General features: G+C 36.2%; 3 protein-coding genes across 3 annotated transcripts; 2 read left to right on the forward strand and 1 right to left on the reverse strand.

Annotated features, from left to right (window-relative positions):
- The first annotated feature begins 8,247 nt into the window (after window positions 1-8,247).
- On the forward strand, window positions 8,248-9,514 carry LOC113290434 (NAC transcription factor 29-like). The gene is made up of 2 exons (XM_026540041.1): window positions 8,248-8,509; window positions 8,742-9,514. Exons 1-2 carry the CDS (start codon window positions 8,248-8,250, stop codon window positions 9,512-9,514), a joined length of 1,035 nt encoding a protein of 344 aa, XP_026395826.1.
- Window positions 9,515-11,697: 2,183 nt separating this feature from the next.
- LOC113285405 (homeobox protein 13-like) lies at window positions 11,698-13,252 on the forward strand. The gene is made up of 2 exons (XM_026534296.1): window positions 11,698-11,927; window positions 12,224-13,252. Exon 2 carries the CDS (start codon window positions 12,337-12,339, stop codon window positions 13,084-13,086), a length of 750 nt encoding a protein of 249 aa, XP_026390081.1. The 5' UTR covers window positions 11,698-11,927; window positions 12,224-12,336; the 3' UTR covers window positions 13,087-13,252.
- A 2,097-nt stretch (window positions 13,253-15,349) lies between these two features.
- On the reverse strand, window positions 15,350-18,236 carry LOC113290435. Its single transcript, XM_026540042.1, has 3 exons — window positions 16,792-18,236; window positions 16,267-16,692; window positions 15,350-15,943 (listed from the first exon to the last, which is right to left on the reverse strand). Exons 1-3 carry the CDS (start codon window positions 18,226-18,228, stop codon window positions 15,350-15,352), a joined length of 2,457 nt encoding a protein of 818 aa, XP_026395827.1. The 5' UTR covers window positions 18,229-18,236.
- Between the last annotated feature and the right edge of the window lie 2,675 nt (window positions 18,237-20,911).

Consider the following 20,911-nt stretch of genomic DNA (forward strand, 5'->3'; position numbering starts at 1 on the left):
TTAGGGTTTGCAAATACATGATCCAAATCTTACGCATTTTATGCATGGTAAATAGAGCTCTTTCGAATGTATTGTTCAAGCTCTCGTACTGAGAATGAGTTACAGGAAGATTTCGGGTGATCTCTCCGTTCTCTTAGATATGCATGCTATAGCTTGTAACTACCAGGTAAAGCATTTAGAGCTCGTTCGTATATTTTTAATGACCACTTTTTGAAGGGAGATTCCTTGCAAGCGATTAGATATCTCCACCATAGCTTTAGATTCAATAGATTTCTGAGAATTTCTTCTTCGTAAAGGAGATCTAGATCATATTGATGATCTTGTTCATGTTTACTACTTCCTAAATGTAGTAATTCATTTTTCTGTAGGGGTTTATAGATTTACAATTTACATGCTAGCCTGCATCGTATATCGTCTTCTTACAATTAATTTATTCATTATGTGCATAGCATTACCCCCCATCTTAGCTCTTCTGGTAGGTCATGTGGCCTTGTGTGCAACTGCCTCCGATGGAAAAGTAACGTGGACTAATTTGGGTCCGCTTTGATATGATCAGTTTCAGACTTTTGGCTTCTAATGTTGATTAAGGTGTCATTTAAACTTTCAGTATATTACTCTGTAGGAGAAACTATGTCTATGCATTTGCCTCTAGGAAATCCTCATTTGGTCATTCCTCTCACCATAAGAACAGAACCCGTGTAATCATTTGTTCAATCATACAAGCCTCTGGCGTCCCAATACTTAAAAAGATACGGGAAAATGAATGCATCTAGTTACTGGTGATTTCCAAATTTTGGTTGGATTTAGACACATGGTGCAAAAGTAATACTCCTTTCCTTTGTTGAAAAGAATTACTATGTTTCTCGTTACATTTAGTTACAATGCAAACAGGTATTTATATGTACTAGGATTATTTTTATGTTTAAAAAGAACACTAAATATCATCTTAGGATTAACCCTAATCCTTAAGGGTTAAGGATAGCCTGACTAATTCTTATCTCATTTCTTTTTGAGATATACCTGTTGATATTTATCCATTGGGAAAAAACTTCGAGTAATTCAGAAAGGTAGTACAGGATCAGATTATTTATTCGTTCAAAGTAGTCAAAATAGTGTTGACACATGTTAATTTCCTACTTGTTCCCACGCCCCCATCCAAATCTGCCCTCATCAAAAAAATTCTCCACATTTTGGCCTATTTTTTTTATAAGTGCCTGCTTTGGAATGCTGATTTTTCTAACATAACGCCTCTTCTTTTCTTGTGAAGTTTGCAAGTATCCAAAACTCATGGACTGGCAGAGGCATAGACAACATTTAATACAGAGCGATCTGCTCAAAACATATAAATCATGATGAAGAGCCGATTAACAAATTCCTGTTTGATAATCATTTTGTTTTGTTTTGTTTTGTTTTGTTTTGGTGTTGTTCCTTGAATACACTTTTTCTTTTTTTTCTTTTTTTGATAAAGAATTTTTTTTATTAATGACCAGAGTTTTGATCTCCTGCTAGGAGATTACATACGGTAGGATCAAAATTACTGAAACATTCAGATGAAATTTTAGTTTCTCTGGCTGACTTTGCTAATGAATCAGCCACTTGATTGTCGTCTCTACTGACATAATAAAAGGTGCATAAATTGAAAGTAGAACTCAAAAGCTTAATTTCTTTAACTAAATTCCTATTCTCCCACTGGATGACAAGTGAATGACTGTTAATGGATTGTATCACGAGCTTTGCATCTGCCTCTATCTGAATCCTTGAATGATTCAGTCTTTTTGCCCATAACAAGGCCTCACGTATAGCCATGCACTCAACATCCTTTGGGTTTAATGCTCCATCTCCATAAGTTCTTTTTGTCCCAAAATGCAGTGACCTGTAGAATCCCGCAACACAATGCCAGTTCCAAATTGGTTAGTATCATGATCAAAAGATCCATCTATATTGTATTTCAAAATATTATCCAATGGAGGCTTCCATCTAGAAACTTGATTATTAGTTAAGGTAGCAGTATTTGAATCATGCAGATGTGAAGTAAGATGATAATGAATTCTGTGTACTGAATTGCAAGGTTTAAGAGAAGCTCCCTGAAAAACAACATCACAACGATCCTTCCAAATTATCCATGCTCCAATCATGAGAGATTAAAGTCATCTTTCCTAATTGTTTTGATTTTGAAGAGAAAACCAACTAGTAACCCATTCTGAAACTGATTTGTAGTGGAATCTAACTGTATCTATATTGATGTTTATCCCTCTCTATACTGTTCTTGGATGTCTGCACTCAAAGATGACATGCTCAATAGTTTCGTCATTGTGACCACAAATGTCACAGCTTGTTTCAAGACCATTGTTGAACAAAGCCCTCTTATATTTTGCTGAGTGAAGCCCTATTATACATTTCCATGCAAATAGTTTTATTCTCTGAGCAGCTTTAGAACTCCAAAGAGCCTTCCAAATTTTCCTATCAATTACTCTCCCTTCCACCTGAACTTGTCTATCACTGTGAGTCAACATTTTGTAGGTACTCTTTACATAGAATAATCCATCTTTGGCAGGCATCCAGATCATGGAATCTTCCTTGTTGTTGTCTATAAAGAGTGTTTGAATCTTGAGAGCAGTGTCAGAATCAAATAAGGAATTGATAAGATGAATATTCCATTGTGCTGATTCAGGAATCATTAACTCTTCCACAAATTCATAAAATCTAAAAAGATCATTTTGAGGTGCAGGAGGGTGAAGCATACCAGGAATCCATTTGTCTTTGCAGATTTTTGTTTTCCTTCCATTGTTGATCTCCATAAAGTAATTCTGCTGTACTATTTCTATCCCCTTTGAAATCCCATTCCATGTATATGAGCAGTTTTTAGTTGTGGTAGTTTGATGAAGCAAATCTCCAGTTTTGAAATATTTGCTTGAGAGAGTCTTTGCCATTAATGTGTCAGGTTCACTGCATATTCTCCATGCCAATTTGGTGAGAAAAGCCAAATTGAGCTTTTCTAGATCCCTAAAAGCCAGTCCTCCCATTTCAGTTGGTCTGCAAACATTCATCCAAGCTGTAGGATTATACCCTCTACCGTTGTGATATCCTCAAAAGAAACTTCTTTCAATGCTTGTTAGCTGCTAAAGAAGATTAGCTGGTAGTTTAAAAGTTCTCATTTGGTAGATTGGGACATCATTAAGAACATGTTTAATCATTGCTTCCGTCCACTCAAACTTCTCCTTCTTGAGACAGTCAGTCAAAGGTGCAGAAATAGAGCTAAAGTTCTTCACAAATCTTCGATAGAAAGAAGCCAAACCATGAAAACTACGAACATCACGAATAGAAGTAGGAACTGGTCAATCTTCAATTGCTTGAACTTTAAAAGGATCGACATGAATACCATCAGTAGAAATAACATATCCCAAAAATGTTACTGAAGAAGCCATGAAGGTACACTTCTTCAAATTAACATATAAAGATTTGTCAGCAAGAACTTGAAACACCTGTGAAAGATGTTGGAGGTGTTCTGGCTCACTGCGACTAAAAATTAGTATGTCATCAAAATAGACAATAACAAATTTACTGAGAAAGGGTTGGAAAAACTGATTCATAAGTCGCATAAAAGTACTAGGTGCATTACATAATCCAAATGGCATGACCAGCCATTCATATAAACCTTCACGTGTCTTGAATGCTGTTTTCCACTCATCTCCACCTCGAATGCGTATTTGGTGGTAACCACTGCGTAAATCCAACTTAGTAAAAATAATATAGCCCGACAGTAAATCAATCATATCATCAATACGCGGGATCGGAAATCTATAAGGAATGGTGATGAGATTTAATGCTCTGCAATCGATACACATCCTCCATCCATTATCTTTTTTACTAACCAAGAAGGCAGGACTGGCACAAGGACTGTTGCTATGTCGTATTAAACCCTTTGTAAGCAAATCATTTACCTGTACCTGTAATATCTCATGCTCAGCAGGACTCAAGCGATAGTGTGCTTGGTTTGGTAAAGAGGCTTCAGGAATAAAATCGATGCAGTGTTGAATATTCCGTAAAGGAGGTAATGCAGTTGGTAGTTCATCTGGAAATAAAACATTATATTGAAATAATAAGGGCTTCACCTTTGCAGGCAACTCAATCATAGGCTTAGAATCTTCATGGGAATGTAAAGAATGTTGTGGGTGCAAAGAACGAATAACAGTGGCTACGACAACATCAGTCTGCGCACAAGAGTTTGAAGTGGAATTGGATGGACTAAGAAACTTGATTTTCCCATTATGAACAAAAGTGTAAGTATTCTCGAATCCATTGTGAACCGCGTGAAGATCGTATTTCCAAGGTCTGCCAAGAAGAAGATGGGTTGCCGTCATATTAATGACATCACATAGAACTGTGTCTTCATAACCCTCAAAAGAGAATGACACATAACACTGAAGAGTAATCTTCTGTGTGCTAGAGGCATTAACCCATCCTACAGTGTAAGGTTCTGGATGAGAAGTTACTGGTAGTTCAAGCTTCTTAACTACGTGATCATCAATATAATTATCCACACTGCCACTATCAATTATCATCTTGCAGATTTTACCCCCAATATAACATCTGGATTTAAAAATACCGTGTCTTTGAGACTTGCATTGTTGAGTAAGAAATAATGGACGAATCATCCCAACAAACTCGTCGTCATCACCAGGTGAGTCTTCATCTTCGAACTCATTAAGCGCACCAGTGACTTCATTAATGAACTGAGGTTCACCAATCAAAGCATTGATGAATTTCCGACAATCACTAGAAGTGTGCCCCGATTGCTGACATTTATTGCACTTATCTCCACGAAATTTTGTATAAGCATTATTAGCTCGCTGTTGCGGTGGAAATTGTTGTTGCCTGTTATGAAACCGATTCCTTGTAGTAGAAGGAGTTGGTTGCAGAGAGTGAGACTGCTGACCCGGCTGAAGATCAACTGGATTGGCTAAGATAGGTGTAGCCAGAGGTGGAGTATAGGGCACAATATGGCTAGGTTGTCGATGTGAATGGCTAATATCATCATAAGGAGGTCTGGGAATATTCAAAACAGTATCTGGAGAAAGTTTTGAGATGAATTGGTACCCCTGTAAGTATTTTGATAACGCCCTTGTCTGGATGGATAAATCCTAGAAGAACGAATAAGACGATTTTCTATCTTAATAGCTTGTTGCACAGCTTCGACCATAGTAAAAACTGAATGAGTCATACCATTTTGTATTAATCTATTCAGTCCCTCAATGAATCTTGCAACTAACTGTTCTTCAGATTCTTTGAGTTGATTTCGTGCGACCAAATTATAAAAATCTGACACATATTTTTCAACAGTTCGTGCCCCCTGCTGAATGTTTTGTAATTTGATGAAAAGTTGCTGCATAAAGTCTCTAGGTAAGAACTTATCCCTGATCAAAGTTTTCATACGTTTCCAAGTACGTATTTTCGGTTTGTTAGCGTTTCTACGATCATCACAGATCTTATCCCACCAAGATGCAGTTCCTCCTTTGAGTTTGTATGTCACAAGTTTAATCTTAGAATCTTCAGGGACTTCCATGAATTCGAAAAAATCTTCTACCTCAAAGAACCAATCAGTTAGTTCTTCAATACGAAAATTTCCAGAGAAGTTGGGAATATCAGCTTTTAGTTTATATTCTGGTAAAGAACTGTAAGGGTTGTGACCAGTTTTTAAACGTCGTTCTTCAATCCAATTCTTCTCTAGATCGTTCTCACGTTCATCTTCATCATCACTGTCAAGTGCAAGAGAAACTATCTTCTTCTTTGAATGACCTATAAAGCCTTCATAGGTTTCTTAATGCTTAAAGTACGCAATACATCTTCAGGTACTTCATCATTCTGTAAAAACTGAAGTATATCTTCTTTAGTTTTTCCTTATAAGTCTACAAGCTCAGGCATATCCAAATCTAGATTTATATGTTTTGCAACCTTCAAAAGTTGATTCTGCATGGTTTCAAGCTTGGTATCTCTTAACCCTAATTTGTCCTCCATGGACTTCTCAAGAGCTTCAGTAATGTTTTTTGCCAAAATCTCGGTATGAGATTTGATGAGAGCTTCGATTGCTGCTAGAGTAACTGGTTGATCAGTCATATTTTTTTAGTTTTTTTTTTGTATACGAAAAGGAACTAAAAAAGGACTGAAAGGTGTTGCGGAAGCGAAGTAAGGATCAAGTTATAGGATGAAAACCTAAAACTAAGCGGTTGATACCAACTAATGTGGAACAAGGTAAAAGAAAGCAATACTAGATTGCTATAAGCAAGAAGAGAAGAGAATTTAAGCAAGAAGAGAAAGATAAGTTTTGTGTTTAATAATTTGATTGAGTAATAGATAGCTCTTACAAGACTTAATCTAGCCTTTATATAGGCTTGAAGAATAACTAAACTAGGAAACAGAAAACTAAAAGGAAATCTAAAAGAATCCTAAAAATAAAAAAGACTGAAACTAGGAAACCATGGAGGCCAAATCTCTAAGCGGAATCTTCTGAAATTGTAGTATGCCCTGCATCATAATTAGTTAGTGTTAATATAGTTTAATCCAAGAATTCGGTGTGGATTCATATTTCTGAAGTCAATTATACACGTAAGTTTATTGTGGTGAACTATTTGCCGAACCAGAAATTAATTTTGTCTCAGAATAATTTATATTCTTCTATGGCAGGCTGCTGATATATTTTCATTTAGGATCGTATTATGGGAAATTTGGACGGAACAAGTGCCCTATGCAAACATGGATATTTCCCTTGAGAAATTTCTTGGTATTCATCCCGATCTGTATTCTTTTCTTGTTTGTTGTTCAAATATTTTATAAACATGGCTTAAATAAAATACTTTATTATTCCTTTTTTTGTTGATACAGATGATCTTAAAAAGAAAGAGCTCAGGCCGGCGATTCCAGAGTGCTGTGATAACCAATGGCGAACACTCATGAAGGACTGTTGGGCAGAAAACCCTATGGTTCGACCATCCTTTGAGAATATAGTTAAGCGATTGGAGGTCATGGGAAGAGAAAAATAGTGTTTGGCGTTGATTTTAGTATGTATTAATTTGTGTTTGGATTTGTCCGTTTTAGTATTTGTGTCGTTGACCGGTTAGTCAACTTGGTCAGCTGATTATTCAGGTCAAACTTAGTAATTTTATTGAAAACAACTCCTACGGTAAATGTTACTTTAGATTTGTGGCTGAGAAAAACCAAAATAAAGTTGTGCGGGCGGCTGAATCTAATGAAAAACATTACACAACTAATTGTGTACATAAAGAGACTAGTTTTGAGCTGTTTCTTCACCCGAGAGTTCGACAACCTACCCAAACCATTCACGACCAACAGGTCCAACACCATCACTATATATTTCATGACAGAAGCAAAGAAAAAGAGATACTTTGTATACATGCAAGCTAAAACATTCACGACCCAAACCTTTACATATTACATAAGTTAAAGCATAAAGCCCACCTAACACATTGCACCACAGAAAGCCGCCAATAAAAGACCAGTGAAGCATGAGTACATAAACCCCTGGAAGTTACATTTGAAGTATGAAATGGATCTTTAACAGTCATCAGATATGCTAAAAACAGCTATCCAGTCAGCATAATGTTAACCAGAGATTACATGTATATGTACATGTTTAGCTTATATGTACAGTACATGCTATCTCTTGTAACTTAATTGTCGCATACTATCTATGATCTATCCAAGGATTATGAGATCAAATTTTGAAAGAAATATTAAAAATAAATTAAAGATATATAAATCAAAATTTAAATTCCATCTAACAGGCATATAATCTCAAGTAAATTCTGAAAATTTTTAGACAGTTCTTTAAGAATCTTAATGATCAAGGGTAAACAAGTAATCCTATTTCTTCTCAACAAGGAACCGTGTCCAAGGCTAAACCATACAAAGTCTAGAGCCCAGCCCGACACGTTGACCATTTAAAAATTAAAACCTTATACAAGAAGGAAAACTAAAAAAAATCGAATACTCCCCGATCAGTGAAGTAATCCTACTTCTTGTCAAATTAGAATTAATTTTCAAGTCGGAAAGTAGTCATATATAAGCAGCAGTGTCATCCTATTTCTTGTACATCTAGCCACAAGTAAACAAAGATCATCAGAAAGATATAGTTTCTCGACTGTGTTCTAGCTAGCTGGCTAGCAGCAATAAAGAGAGTAGTTTGAGAAATAGTTTATGTACGTAGTAAGGGAAAAAACAAGCAGCGGAAAGATGGGAGACAAAAAGCTTAAAGACTACAAGGGTAAGAGTGCTTTTGTTCACGACGACGAACCAGAAGTCATCAATCAAGAACCCATTCAACATCCTCCTCGGATTCAGCACCCAAATCTTCCACCCGGTTTCAAGCTTCAGCCAAGCGATGATGAGTTGGTGTCTTATTACATAAAGAACAAGATTAAAGATCCTACTCGTTTTCGACCTTCTTTTATCCCTGACACAAATATTTACGATTATCATCCTGAAGAGCTGTTAGGTACGTATGCATGCATGCCTTTGATTGATTCTTTTCGCTTAAGTACTGAACTATATGTCGTTTCAGTGTTTGTATATGTATGTCCATATGCCTTTGTGTCCTATCCATATTTACATGCTCTTGGTTAAATTTTCTTGATCATGTTAAACCCTTGTTGCCAGTTTCTTGTAGTTTCTTGTATGTTAATTGATCTCTATTACGACTTATTATTGTTGATATATCTATATTGCAGAAGGAAACAAAGACATGGATGCTTATTTCTTTTCAGCAAGAAATAAAAAATATCAAAATGGGACAAAAGCTGATCGAAGTGTCAAAAAAGACCAAGGACACTGGAGAATGGGATCAAAAACTAAAGAGATTCCAGGAGTTAACGGAAGGACAATTGTTGGTTATAAGAATAGCCTTAGGTTCTACGTGGGTAAGAATAAAAAAGATGCTATTGGAACAAATTGGCAGATGAAAGAATATGTCATGTGTGGCGATAAAGAAAAAGTAGGATGCAGCAGCAACAACATGAGGCTGGATGATTGGGTTATATGCCGGGTCCACTGGCACGAGAACGGCAAACGAACTGAATCCACTGCTGAGGTTGATAGTGACGGTAATGATGGAAATAGTATCAACAGTACTTGCAATAAGAAGCGGAGGATAGAAAAAGAAAGAAAAGGTGGCAAAGGGCAAGCTGGTATTAAAATTGAAGGACAAGAGAATGTCGCAACGTCCTCAAACGTGCCTGGACCAGTTCCCCATCGTCAGTATATAAATCAGTTTAATTATCATAATCCTCAGTTTGTAGGTAACAACTTTACGCATTCTGTGATGCCCTCAAATTCCATGCTAAGTATTCAACATCATCCTCATAATAATTATCAGTACCAATTTGGTGGTTACTCGGGGATGTTTCACCAACAGCATCAGCAACAACAGGATCAACAATTTGAACAACATCAGCAACAGCCGCATCAACAATTTGAACAACAGTACCAGCAATTTGGCATATAGCATCAACAATTTGAACCACAGCAGCAACAACCTCACGGCACTTACTTCTCCACTGCTCGACTGCTATTTACATATGGAATTTCTTCAAGGTTGAATTTCATCTGAACTGGGTTCTTCCTCATTCAATTCACACAGCTCTTAGTACATGGCCTTGCTCCTCTATTAGCTCCAGAAAGTCACTTGTCATCAAGGCCCTTCCCGCTGCTATTTTATGGAACCTTTGGAAGGAACGGAACCGAAGAGCTTTCAAAAACAAGTCCTCGACAACAGCCAAGATCATCCAATCTATCAAGCATATCATTGCATACTGGTTGTATCTGCAGCCTGAGTTTCAGAAAATTTCTCTTAAGCAGTTCATGATCAATTGGAAGACGGTGGTTTTCGAACCACCATGAGAAAATCACCTCGCATATATTTATGTGTTTACTGTAGAGGTTTTCTTTTTGGTTTCTTTTGGTTGCTTGATTTTCTTTTTTCTCCAGGTGAATTCCTTGTCCTACCTTGGTCGGTGACTAATTCCTTGTATTTGTATTCTTTGGTGGCTTAAGTCTCAATAAAATTACTTATTTACCGATCAAAAAACAACAACCATATTACACGAACAATAACATTAACAGAGTCAAGTATATACACACCAAGCAAATCAATAAAAGTGAAGACTCTGCCCTGAAGTAAACCAATTACAGTTTATTATTTACAAATCAAGAATGCACTCGAGTCTAATTACGTCCTGTCTTATAATTGATTTAGATTTTCTTAGTTTCTTCTTTTACCTGTTTTGGCTTTTTTAATTGAGCCATATGAATGGATATTCCACATTTTAAATGCTTCTGTTTATCTGTGTGATTCCTGCTTTATTATTATCATGTCAATTGATATACTAACTTTATTAGTATATCAGGCCCAAACGGGCAATTTGGAGTAGTACGGGCTAGACGGAGCCGGTCTTCCATTCTACTCCACTGGGTAAATATGTAAAACGAATGGGGAAATTTGAAGGTTTGCCGGTTCCCTTACTAGAGACGCGCGTCTCTTTTGGCGATATGCAGCTGAACAAAACCCCCCCGCCAACATCCTTTAGATCACATTTATGAACATCCAACATAATTTCTTATCTTATCTGCTCTATTTTTATTCTACAGTGCTATTCAACTTCCTATTCTCCTTCCTACAATCTAAAGCCCACGTTAGGAGAATGGTGAACCCCACCGGAACCCGAATACGAATCTCGATATAGATGTGAGGCTTAGATTATAGAAAGGTGAATAAGGAGGTGGAGAATAGGAAACCAAATAGCATTTCGAATTTTTATTTTCTAATTAACACAACACAACTAGGAAATTATTGGTGTATATATTGCTTTGCTGCGTGAGTTTTCTTGATATGAACACGTTCCGACCTGATGACAGGTCGAGCCTTCGGCACTTCGCAGTAGATACTCTAAACAAGAACTTACACAATCAATTTCTCAAGACTCGACCATGATATGATATCCTTGTCGGGTGCATTGCCTTCCATATAAATCTACTACTCCCTCCGTTCTTTTTTAATAGGCCAGTTTCTATAAATAAAAGTTTCAAAAAAATAGGCCAGTTTCTTAATTGGGAAAGTCAAATGTTATTTTATTTTTTTGGGACCACTTTTCTCTTAACTTCTTTTGATGACAAGTGTCATGTGGACCACTTCACTTTACTTCTTTTGCTAACAAGTGTCATGGGGACCATTTCACTTCACTTCTTTTATTGACAAGTATCATGAGGACCACTTTCAATGATTAGTTCTCTTAATCTCCTTAAATTTCGCTAAAAACAAAACTGACTTATTAAAAAAGAACGGAGGGAGTATTTATTTGTTAGGTTATCTGTAAAACCTCCATGAATCTTTTAGAAGAAGAGAAGTTTTGGTGAAAAAATTCGGTGTTTAAATCCAAAATAAAAGTTTCTGTGAAACAAGGTTAAAAAGTCAATTTACCGTACAATACATTGACCGTTTGGTATCTTGGAATATGAGATCTCACCTGATATAGGAATTGACAAGTTGCTCCCGGTGCGACGTGTTTTCATCTAATCGAGGTGTAATCTCGATGATTTTTAACGGCTTATGATTAAACAAACCAAATCTAGGGCTTTATATTCACGGGTTTGGTTTCTTCTCTTAGAAGAAAAAAAAAAACAAGAAAAAAAACCACAGTCGATAGAGATAAAGAAACCAGTCGAGAGAGTGGGAGATTTCTGATGTGAGAGTAGGAGGGAAAGATTAGTATTTGATGTTGGATTAGTTGGAATAGATAATGGTAAACCGAGAGCACTGGAATTTTTCGTTGTTGGATTAGTTGAAGAACAGTTGAAGTTAAAGGGAGAAGGAGAAGAAGAAGGAAAACTGCAAATCGAAGCAGCATGGGTCTTCAAAAAGAGTAAGTAATAGAAACCCAACGTGTATTTATCTTTGTTTTCGTTGTATTGTGTTAATTTGATAAAAAGCGAATTTAGGGTTCTTTAAGATTGGGTTTTTCTTTTCTGATTTAGGTTAGTTTGGGGAAAAAGAGTAAGTAAATGAGTCCTGGAATGAGGTTAAGGAAAGAAATTTAGGCATGAATGTGGAAACTGAAAAACATAGGTTTTTCTTGTTCAAATAACCCTAAATGTGAATGTTTTTTCCGAAATCAAATGATATACAAACTGCATGTTGTGTATGCTTGATATATTTCAGGAGGGTTAAAGAAAGGAATTTCATGATATCCATAAACAATGGCACTTTGAAGGGTCAGAATATGTATTTTTGTGGTGAAAGGCGTTTTTGTTAGTTTTCATCAGTTTAAAGATATGGTAAAGGATAAATTGACATGTTTGGGTCTGAAGCCAGAATTTGGTGTGAAAATATATTGGGATTTAGATTTGATTGCTTGTGAATTAGACTTTTTTGACATGTGGAGAGATGCAAAGCCTGATCAATGGGGGTATGTTACATTAACAGTTGAAATCCTTGGTTCTAGTTGTGTTGATATGGGTGCTGGTATTAGTAATGTGTCAACACCAAAGAATAATAATCCTCAGTTTGGAAATAGTATCAACAATTCTTGCAATAAGAGGCAGAGGATAGAAAAAGAAAGAAAAGATGGCCAAGGGCAAGCAGGTATTAAAATTGAAGGTCATGAGAATGCCACAATGTCTGAACCAGTTCACCATCGTCAGTATGGAGATCAGTTTAATTATTATAATCCTCAGTTTGCAGGTAACAACTTTGCGCATTCTGTGCTGTCCTCCCCAAGTATTCAACATCATCAGAATAATTATCACTACCAATTTGGTGGTTATTCAGGGACGTTTCACCAACAGCATCAGCAACAACCGCATCAACAATTTGAACAACAGCCGCAACAACATTATTACATGAGCAATAACATTAGAAACATCAACTATATATACACAAAGCAAATCAACAAAAGTGAACAACAGCACCAGCAATTTGAACAACAGCAGCAACAACATTATTACATGAACAATAACATTAGAAACATCAACTATATACATACAAAGGAAATCAACAAAAGTGAAGACTCTGCCCCGAAGTAAAGTCATTATCTACAAATCAAGAATGCGCTCGAGTCTAAGTACATCCTGTCTTATAATTGATTTGGATTTTTTTAGTTTCTTCTTTTACCTGTTTTGGCTTTATCTATTGAGTTATATGAAATCCGATTTTATGCAAATATATTGAACATTTCAAATGCTTCTTTTTCTTTGTGTGTGTTTCCTGCTTAAAATGGTGGCCTCACCCTCAAAGAAAATAGTATTACATGAAAATCATATCTTTATGAAGTTTTGAAGTTGTTGGTTGTTTAGGCCAATCTGTATCCAGACTTGTTTTTAATCCTATTCGCCATGAATCCATCCATTCCGTCCACTGATTGAACGAATCCATCTATTTAGCTTACTGTTGAGGGGTTCCTTAATTCCAATGAGTGTATTGAATCAGAGTCAATTTCTTCAGTAAAAACAAAGATCTAATGTTTTAAAGAAACCAGCGGCTGAGAATTAGCACCAAACGGTTATTCCCTTATCAGCGATTATGGGGTTAGTGATGGTAATGTTCATCATCTGATCACCGATCAAAAAAAAAAAGTTCATCGTCTGATCCTTTAACTTTATGTTCGACCTAGACTAAAAGTGATGATATATAGTATATCGTAAAAGCTTACCGACCAACGGCGAAGACATTCAAACACTAAAATTTTGGACTGGTTAATTGCACATAACCTGTCAGCTAATTTTGTGTGAGACCGTAGCGCACAACGACAAAAATATTTTATAAATAAAATTAAAGGGAAACATACTTTCATATGGGTGCAACAAAAATAATATTGCCAAATTTTGGAATTCATTGTCTATGGATTAACTCTCTCTTAACAAGTTACAAAAAGATTCATGGCGACTTCGATCCTACCTATTCAGGTTATTAAAAGACTGAACCAAATAATTCGCAATTTTGGTGAGGGCTCAACAAAGACTCGAGCCCTTGCATTTTGTCAGTTGGGATTGGTTTCTTAAAGAACAAATACAATGGAGGACTGGGAATAAGATCTCTTGAGCACCTGAATAAATCCGTGGTCGCAAAACTGGGTTGGAGAGTACTTACAGAGCCTGATGCCCTCTGGGTACAGCTTTTGAGGCAAAAAGTACATGCGATATGGAAATTTAGGGTTAAAGGACAAAATGCCCCAAAATCGACCCCCTAGGTTTGAAAATGCCCCGGACGTTAGGCAAGAAATCAAAATGCCCCAAAACCGTATCAAAATGCCCCATTCTGTTATGTTTTCCGTTTCAGAGCGTTAAGTGGTCAAATGCGTAAGCATGTGGCCCGCACGTGGAAATCGTTTGACATTTATACCCTTATGTATGGCCAAGATGAAAATCTAGGGTCCTGTTTTGGGGCATTACATGTACCGTTTTTTTTAAATGACTAGCTAGGATCGCGACACGTGGAACATCCTAGCTAATCAACGGCTAGATTTTCCGACCGTTGTGATATTCCGACCGTTGTAATAACGGTCATTTTTTTTTGTCTCCCCTGACTTATAAATTGTGAAGATGATCCAACCAAAAATCAGTAAAAAAAATTCCTTCTTCATAATGGCTGCTACATCAAGCCAGGAATGTGAGATGTGCAACGAAAGAAATCATCAATCAATTGATTGTCATTGGATCTACACAAGGTGTAAATTAGTTCCTTGTAATGGTATTCGTAAACTTTTAAAGGTCAAAGATGGTGCTAATTCAGGGAAGAAATTCTTCTCTTGCTCTAATCCCATGTGTTCATACTTCGAATGGTTTGATGATGCAATTAAATCCATTGCACCTCAGTACAATGGAGGTTGTAAAGCTTGTTTTGGTGATCACAAATTTTCTGATTGTCCTTGGTCACAGACTAGATGTATCAACCCCAAATGCAATTCAACAAAGGTGAGGATTTTAAACATAGCTCAAACATCATGGAATTATGGTATTGGCTACCTAAAATGCCTAGAATGTGAAGATTTCCAATGGGTTTCTGATGCAATGTTTATGAAGAAACAAAAGCAATTAGATAATATTGAAGATCAAATTTGTGCACAACTAAAGATAAAGTGCACAATTAGAAGATAAAGCACAACCAAAACTCATGTCAGAAAAGCTTAATGTAATGTTATCATATTGGAAATCCATAGATTCATAAATAAAAGTCTGCTAAAACTTTCAACATAAACTAACTAGTAGTATGTATGCCATTAAAAGACATAGGTCTATAAATGCTAAAAGACAAAGACATAAAAATACATAAAATAAGAACCCAACATTTCTATTGTTGATACTTGGAGTTAGGTTTTCTAACCCTTTTTGATGATGGTTCGGTAATGTTGATTGTTTGGCTAGAAATGTTAACAGTACCATTAAAAATCTGGTTAAAACAGGCACTAGAAGGTGTAGAAGAAGTAGATGGTACCTTCCTTTTAGATCCAACATCAACTGCAGCGGAGGAGGATGGTGCAGTTGCCTTACACTTTTTCTGGGAACCAGCTGTAGAAGAAGATGGTGTAGTAGCAGCTTCCTTACCCTTTGAAAATGGTGGTACATCAGCAGTAGCAGTCTTTGATGCAGATGTTGTTGCAGTAGTTGGTGCAGACAAGGCCTTCCTCATCTTCTTTGTTGGTGCAGCAGTAATACAAAACTCATCTCCATTAACAGAACATTCCATTCTAACTCCTTTCTTCTTTGGATTAGAACCAACTGGAGGACCTTGACAGGTAAGGATGTTATGATCAAGACCTTTACATACACTGCACTTTGTTACTCTTTTGGGCTGCTTGTTCTTCTCATACCAAGACTTCTTTCTCTTGACACAAGGTCTTCCCTTATCTCTCAATCTGTGTGGATGTAGAATGTTGATACCAGTCTGCAAACAAAATAGAAGTTAGTAAACTTTAAATGCACAGATCTAGAGAATAAAAAGAATCCATAATAATAATACAATAAAGTAAAAGTACAAAAGTAGATAATATTATTCAATGAAAAGATTCTCAAAACAAATTTTTTTTTTTGAAATCAGACAATGGAAAAAGTAAAGGGCTAAAAGTTAATAAACAAGGACAAATATTAATAAATTTCACTGTTAAAATTTTTTTGTTATCTTTAAAAATTATTAAACAAAATTACCAGTCAAAACTAAATGTACCTTAGGAAGTATCTATGATTTGACAAAGGATACAATCTTTTTACTGATTCAAGAATTCCCTTCATTCTATCAGAAATAAAGGTCAGTCCAGCCATATCTGGTATCCTTTTTCTCATTTCTTTTAACATCATAAACCAATTTTCTTCAGTTTCACCCATACAAATCATCATACATAAAGGAAATACCCCATTCTGAGCATCTATACCTGTTGCTGAAAGCATCACACCACCAAACTTACCAGTTAGGTGAGCTCCATCTAACCCAATAACCATCCTACAACCATTCATAAAACCTTTTATCTGTGCATTATACGCCAAAATGAGACTCTCAAATCTGTTATCTTTATCATCTCTGGACCAGCTGAAATGACCTATGCTCCTTGGGTTCAATGAGGTAGCAGCTATGACCAATTGTGGTGTTTTTTTGTAACAAGTCTCAAATGTTCCATCCCTTTCTGCTAGCACCAATCTCTGTGTACACACACAGATAAAAAATTAGCAATTCAAATATACCAAAATTTATTAAATAAACAAACAAAAGGTAACAAAAACAAAGCATAAACATGATACCCTTGCATGACGAGCAACCCATTTTGGTATTTCAGTTTGCAACTGAGGTCTAATGATTTTCTTAGCTATATCATCTGCCTTCTCCACTGGTGAAGCAACATCCATCGTCTTCAACAAGTACTTAGCTACAAATTTTGCATTGCATTTTCTGCTGTAGTCTTCATTGGGATTTTTACAAGTGTGTTCTATGTTGCATTCTCTGACTGTGACTGTCATATCATCTTTCTCTGGTACCTTTCTTGCATTCACCATCCAAGCACACTTTTGGGCATCCCTGTAAGCACAGTAAGAATAGTGTCTGATTTTATCTCCTTTCTTCACCTTAAAATCCCTGTGTTTCAACACTGCATATTCTCTTAAATGATCCTTATAAGCTTGCATACTTCCAAAAGCCATACCAGTACTTATTTCACCAGGTGTGACCTCAGGAGTATCTTCATTTATCATTTCTAGACGTTGTGGTTCATTTAAATGCTGACCAAAATCTTCTTCCCACTTAGCTTCTTCCTCTTGAGTGACTTCTTGGCTGGGAAGATCTTCATCTGAAGATGCATTCACTGGTGCACTCTGCTCTTCATAAAAGCCACCTACATTGAAATCTTCATTACAATCATCAGGGTCATTACCAACATCTATACCCCTAGCACACATAGAAACCCAATCTTCATAATTCATCTGTTCTTGTGTTTCTTCTTCACTATCATCTCCACTCTCATCCTCACTTTCATCTTCACCATCCTCTTCCTCATCATAGTCCTTAAAGAGAAAGTCAGGCTTGTCATCAGGATGACACTCATCTTGATGTACATTAGGCAAATTCACCTGGTCATCTTCATACCCCTGTACATGGTTGGCTGCAACAGATGACTGTGTAGGAATACTTTGAGATTCATGAACATGGTTGTCAGCAACAGATGCTTGTGTCAATTCCACTTGCTCTTCATGCTCAAAATCAAGTCTTGTTGGTTTCATATCTTTAAGCCCACTAACAGTAGCAGTCTTATTAAGTCTTGGACTCCTCCTAACCTCTACCCTTTTACTAACAGTTTTCTTCCTCACTGGGCTGATATAATTAGTCACACCACTTACCCCACTAACACTGGAAGCATCATAAACATAACCCCATTCTCTCACTGAAGGAGTAGGTATAATTGGAGTGAACCACAGTCTGACCAAATTATCTTTATTTACTTTCCCTTTGTTCCAAAATGAAATAAACATTTCTTCTGATTCACACTTATCACATGCATTCCCTTCTTCATCATTAAATAAAAACAGTTCAAGTGTAGAATTCATACCTTGTTCATTCACCAACCTAGTCTTTACCATAGCCATAAAAGCATCTCCACTGGTACCAGCTTTACAACCAAGAATATGCAAGTCTCTAAACCGGCCACCTATATCAGTTAACCAGAAATTCCTATCCTTGCTACCCATTCTGTAACAACTCCCCAACAAAAAAACAATAATTATTACAGTAGTGAAACAAAGTTTACAGTAATCATTACTGTAAACAAATAGTATGAAACAAAACACTGAATAATATGATTACAGTAATGAAACAAATTTTTACAGGAAATTTTTTTACAGTAATGAAACAAAATAATACAGCAAGGGTGTTAGCAGCCATGGTAGTTACAGAAATGTTTTGCAGTAATCATACTAATGATTACAGTAATCATACCAAAAATTTCATAATCATACTAATTTCATTTTCCCTGAATCAAATTACAACACAATCAAATTTCATAATCATACTAATTTCATAATCATACCAATTTTCATAATCATACTAATTTCATAATCATACCAATTTTCTTCAGTTTCACAAACAAACCCTAATTTTTACTTTCTCAAATCACCCTGCAGCAATTACCAACTCAGTTTAAATCTCAAATCGTCACAAACCCTAACTTCAGATTATAACAACATCATCTCAAACCAATTTCATAATCACATTCCCTGAATCGAAAAATCAAAAATCATAAATATCCTAACACATATCCTAAATCGCAAACCAATTTCACAAACCCTAACCCCAAATCGTAAAGCATATACCAAATCAAACAGATCAAATGTAGAAAGATACTCATCACATGGTTAATCACAAACCCTAAAACATCAAATTTCTGAACAAAAAACTTACCTGTTCGTCACCGGGAAGAGAAAACCTGCCTCTTATCTACTCCGTCTCATCTATCTTATCGATCTGCAGTTCCCTTTGTCCTTCCCGTCTATCAATCTCTCAATCTCTCTCGCCTGTAACCCTATCGCTCTCTGAACTTTCGATTTCTTTCTGTGGCTGAAAATCGATTTTGGTGAAGATAATACCTGTAGCACACGTACGAAACACACATTTGCTACAGGTGTCAGTCCTTGACCACGTGTCCTTGAAATAGATGCCCACGTGTTAAGAGAACCATATCAGTACGTGTCGGGTATTTTTTCTTGCGAAGGGCAAAAATGAAAAATCACACTATAGTTGACTGGTCAAAGGTAGTGAAAATGCCCCAATTTTGACCAAAATTTGAAAACTAACAGAATGTGGCATTTTAATTTCTTGCCTAACGTCCGGGGCATTTTCAAACCTGGGGGGTCGATTTTGGGGCATTTTGTCCTTTAACCCGGAAATTTATTGTTAACAAAGCCGCAAGAGCGTCGAGTACAACGGCAGGCCATGTTGTCTGTTAGAATTGAACTAAAATAAGGAAGCTTGTGACTGATAGGGGATGGCAAGGACATTAATGTTTGAACAGACATCAGTCGCATCACCTCATGAAACAGAATTGATCATTCAAATATATCCAAGTACAAAAAGAAGGGTTGGAGGATTGTGATTCGTTAATTTGTTAGTTTTGAGAAGATAATGAAGGTATGTATCGATTACCCACATCAATCAGGTTCATATTACTAATGTATTTAGGTTCTTGCAGAGAGAATTTTATTTAACTTCGACAGTTGACAGTTAGGGGAGAGCTCCCAAGCTGCAAAAAGTAGTTAAAAAGTGTGTCTGAGAGTTGGTGGACCAAGTAGTTGGGCCAGTCCAACCCGTCCGGGGCGAAACCCCTAATCCTGATTGGAGGAATCATCACTAGATTCAGTTCTTGCAAAATAAATTAAAAAAAAAAAAAACAACTTAATTTTATTGATTTTCATTTCTTAGAAAAAAAAATTATTGATGCTAATTAGACATTTCTTACTACTAAATCATCCTCTTTCACTGCGATCCGACATCTTATCTTGAACCAACCCGAATACTCCCACATTTCTTCATCGGAGGAATTCTTCTGCCACAGATACCAGCAACATAAAAAACTTTTTCCATGCTAATAAGTTTTGCAATCTCTTCAGTGGCATGATCACAAATACAAGGTATGAATACTTGCCTGACCAACGAACAACAATCCGATGATGGTTGAAGTTGCGGACCTTCTTTCAATACATACTTTGCACAAAGTCGTGCTAAAGCATTAGTCTCATCATCGCAACCTACTTGTGCATTTCCTGTTGATGGTAATAGAATGCCGACTAAAAGTACTAGAAAAAAACTCAAACACGCAATATTTTTCATGATTACTATTCCCTTCTCTTATTGAGTGTTTAGTTGTATATTTATAGGATTACAGTTGGAAAAAAACTCAACAGCAATAAGTTCAAGAAATCACGAGAGATTACAGCTCTTTCCAGAGGCCCGGAATCAAGGATTATCGGATTAAATATAGAAAGAAATATTTAGAAAATAAATCAAAGATTAATCACACAGTATCAAAAGATCTTGTGCAGCCCTTGCTTGATTGTCTAAATATAACTTCAAATAAATGCTGGAAATTTTTGTAGTTATCTTTTTATAATCCCCGTAAAACTGCACTTACAAAAATGCAAAACTGATCCATAGTTAAGACTTATCAGTGATAGACATTAGAAGCTGAACGAAACGGCATGGAAATTTTGGATACTACTGTACAATTTAACTGAATAGACATTCTATGAATTCAATTTACAACTTCAACAATGCAAGACTAATCCAAAACCACCAAGTAGAAAACCAAAAGCCTCGGAACACTCAAACATCAAAACACTAAATTTTACCTTTCTGGTGCACGAGAAACGACTCTGTTCC

Source organism: Papaver somniferum, chromosome 6 (genome assembly GCF_003573695.1).
Source record: "Papaver somniferum cultivar HN1 chromosome 6, ASM357369v1, whole genome shotgun sequence".
NCBI lineage: Eukaryota > Viridiplantae > Streptophyta > Magnoliopsida > Ranunculales > Papaveraceae > Papaver > Papaver somniferum.

Bases quoted from the DNA above. Each gene is read 5' to 3' on its own strand.
- LOC113290434 (XM_026540041.1), top strand. From the start codon at position 8,248: ATGGGAGACAAAAAGCTTAAAGACTACAAGGGTAAGAGTGCTTTTGTT. The intron at 8,510-8,741 runs GTACGTATGCAT...TCTATATTGCAG, and splicing joins TCATCCTGAAGAGCTGTTAG to AAGGAAACAAAGACATGGAT.
- LOC113285405 (XM_026534296.1), top strand. From the start codon at position 12,337: ATGGTAAAGGATAAATTGACATGTTTGGGTCTGAAGCCAGAATTTGGT.
- LOC113290435 (XM_026540042.1), bottom strand. From the start codon at position 18,228: ATGGGTAGCAAGGATAGGAATTTCTGGTTAACTGATATAGGTGGCCGG. The intron at 16,693-16,791 runs GTATCATGTTTA...GTGTGTACACAG, and splicing joins GGGTTGCTCGTCATGCAAGG to AGATTGGTGCTAGCAGAAAG. The intron at 15,944-16,266 runs GTAAAAAGATTG...TTTTGTTTGCAG, and splicing joins TGAAGGGAATTCTTGAATCA to ACTGGTATCAACATTCTACA.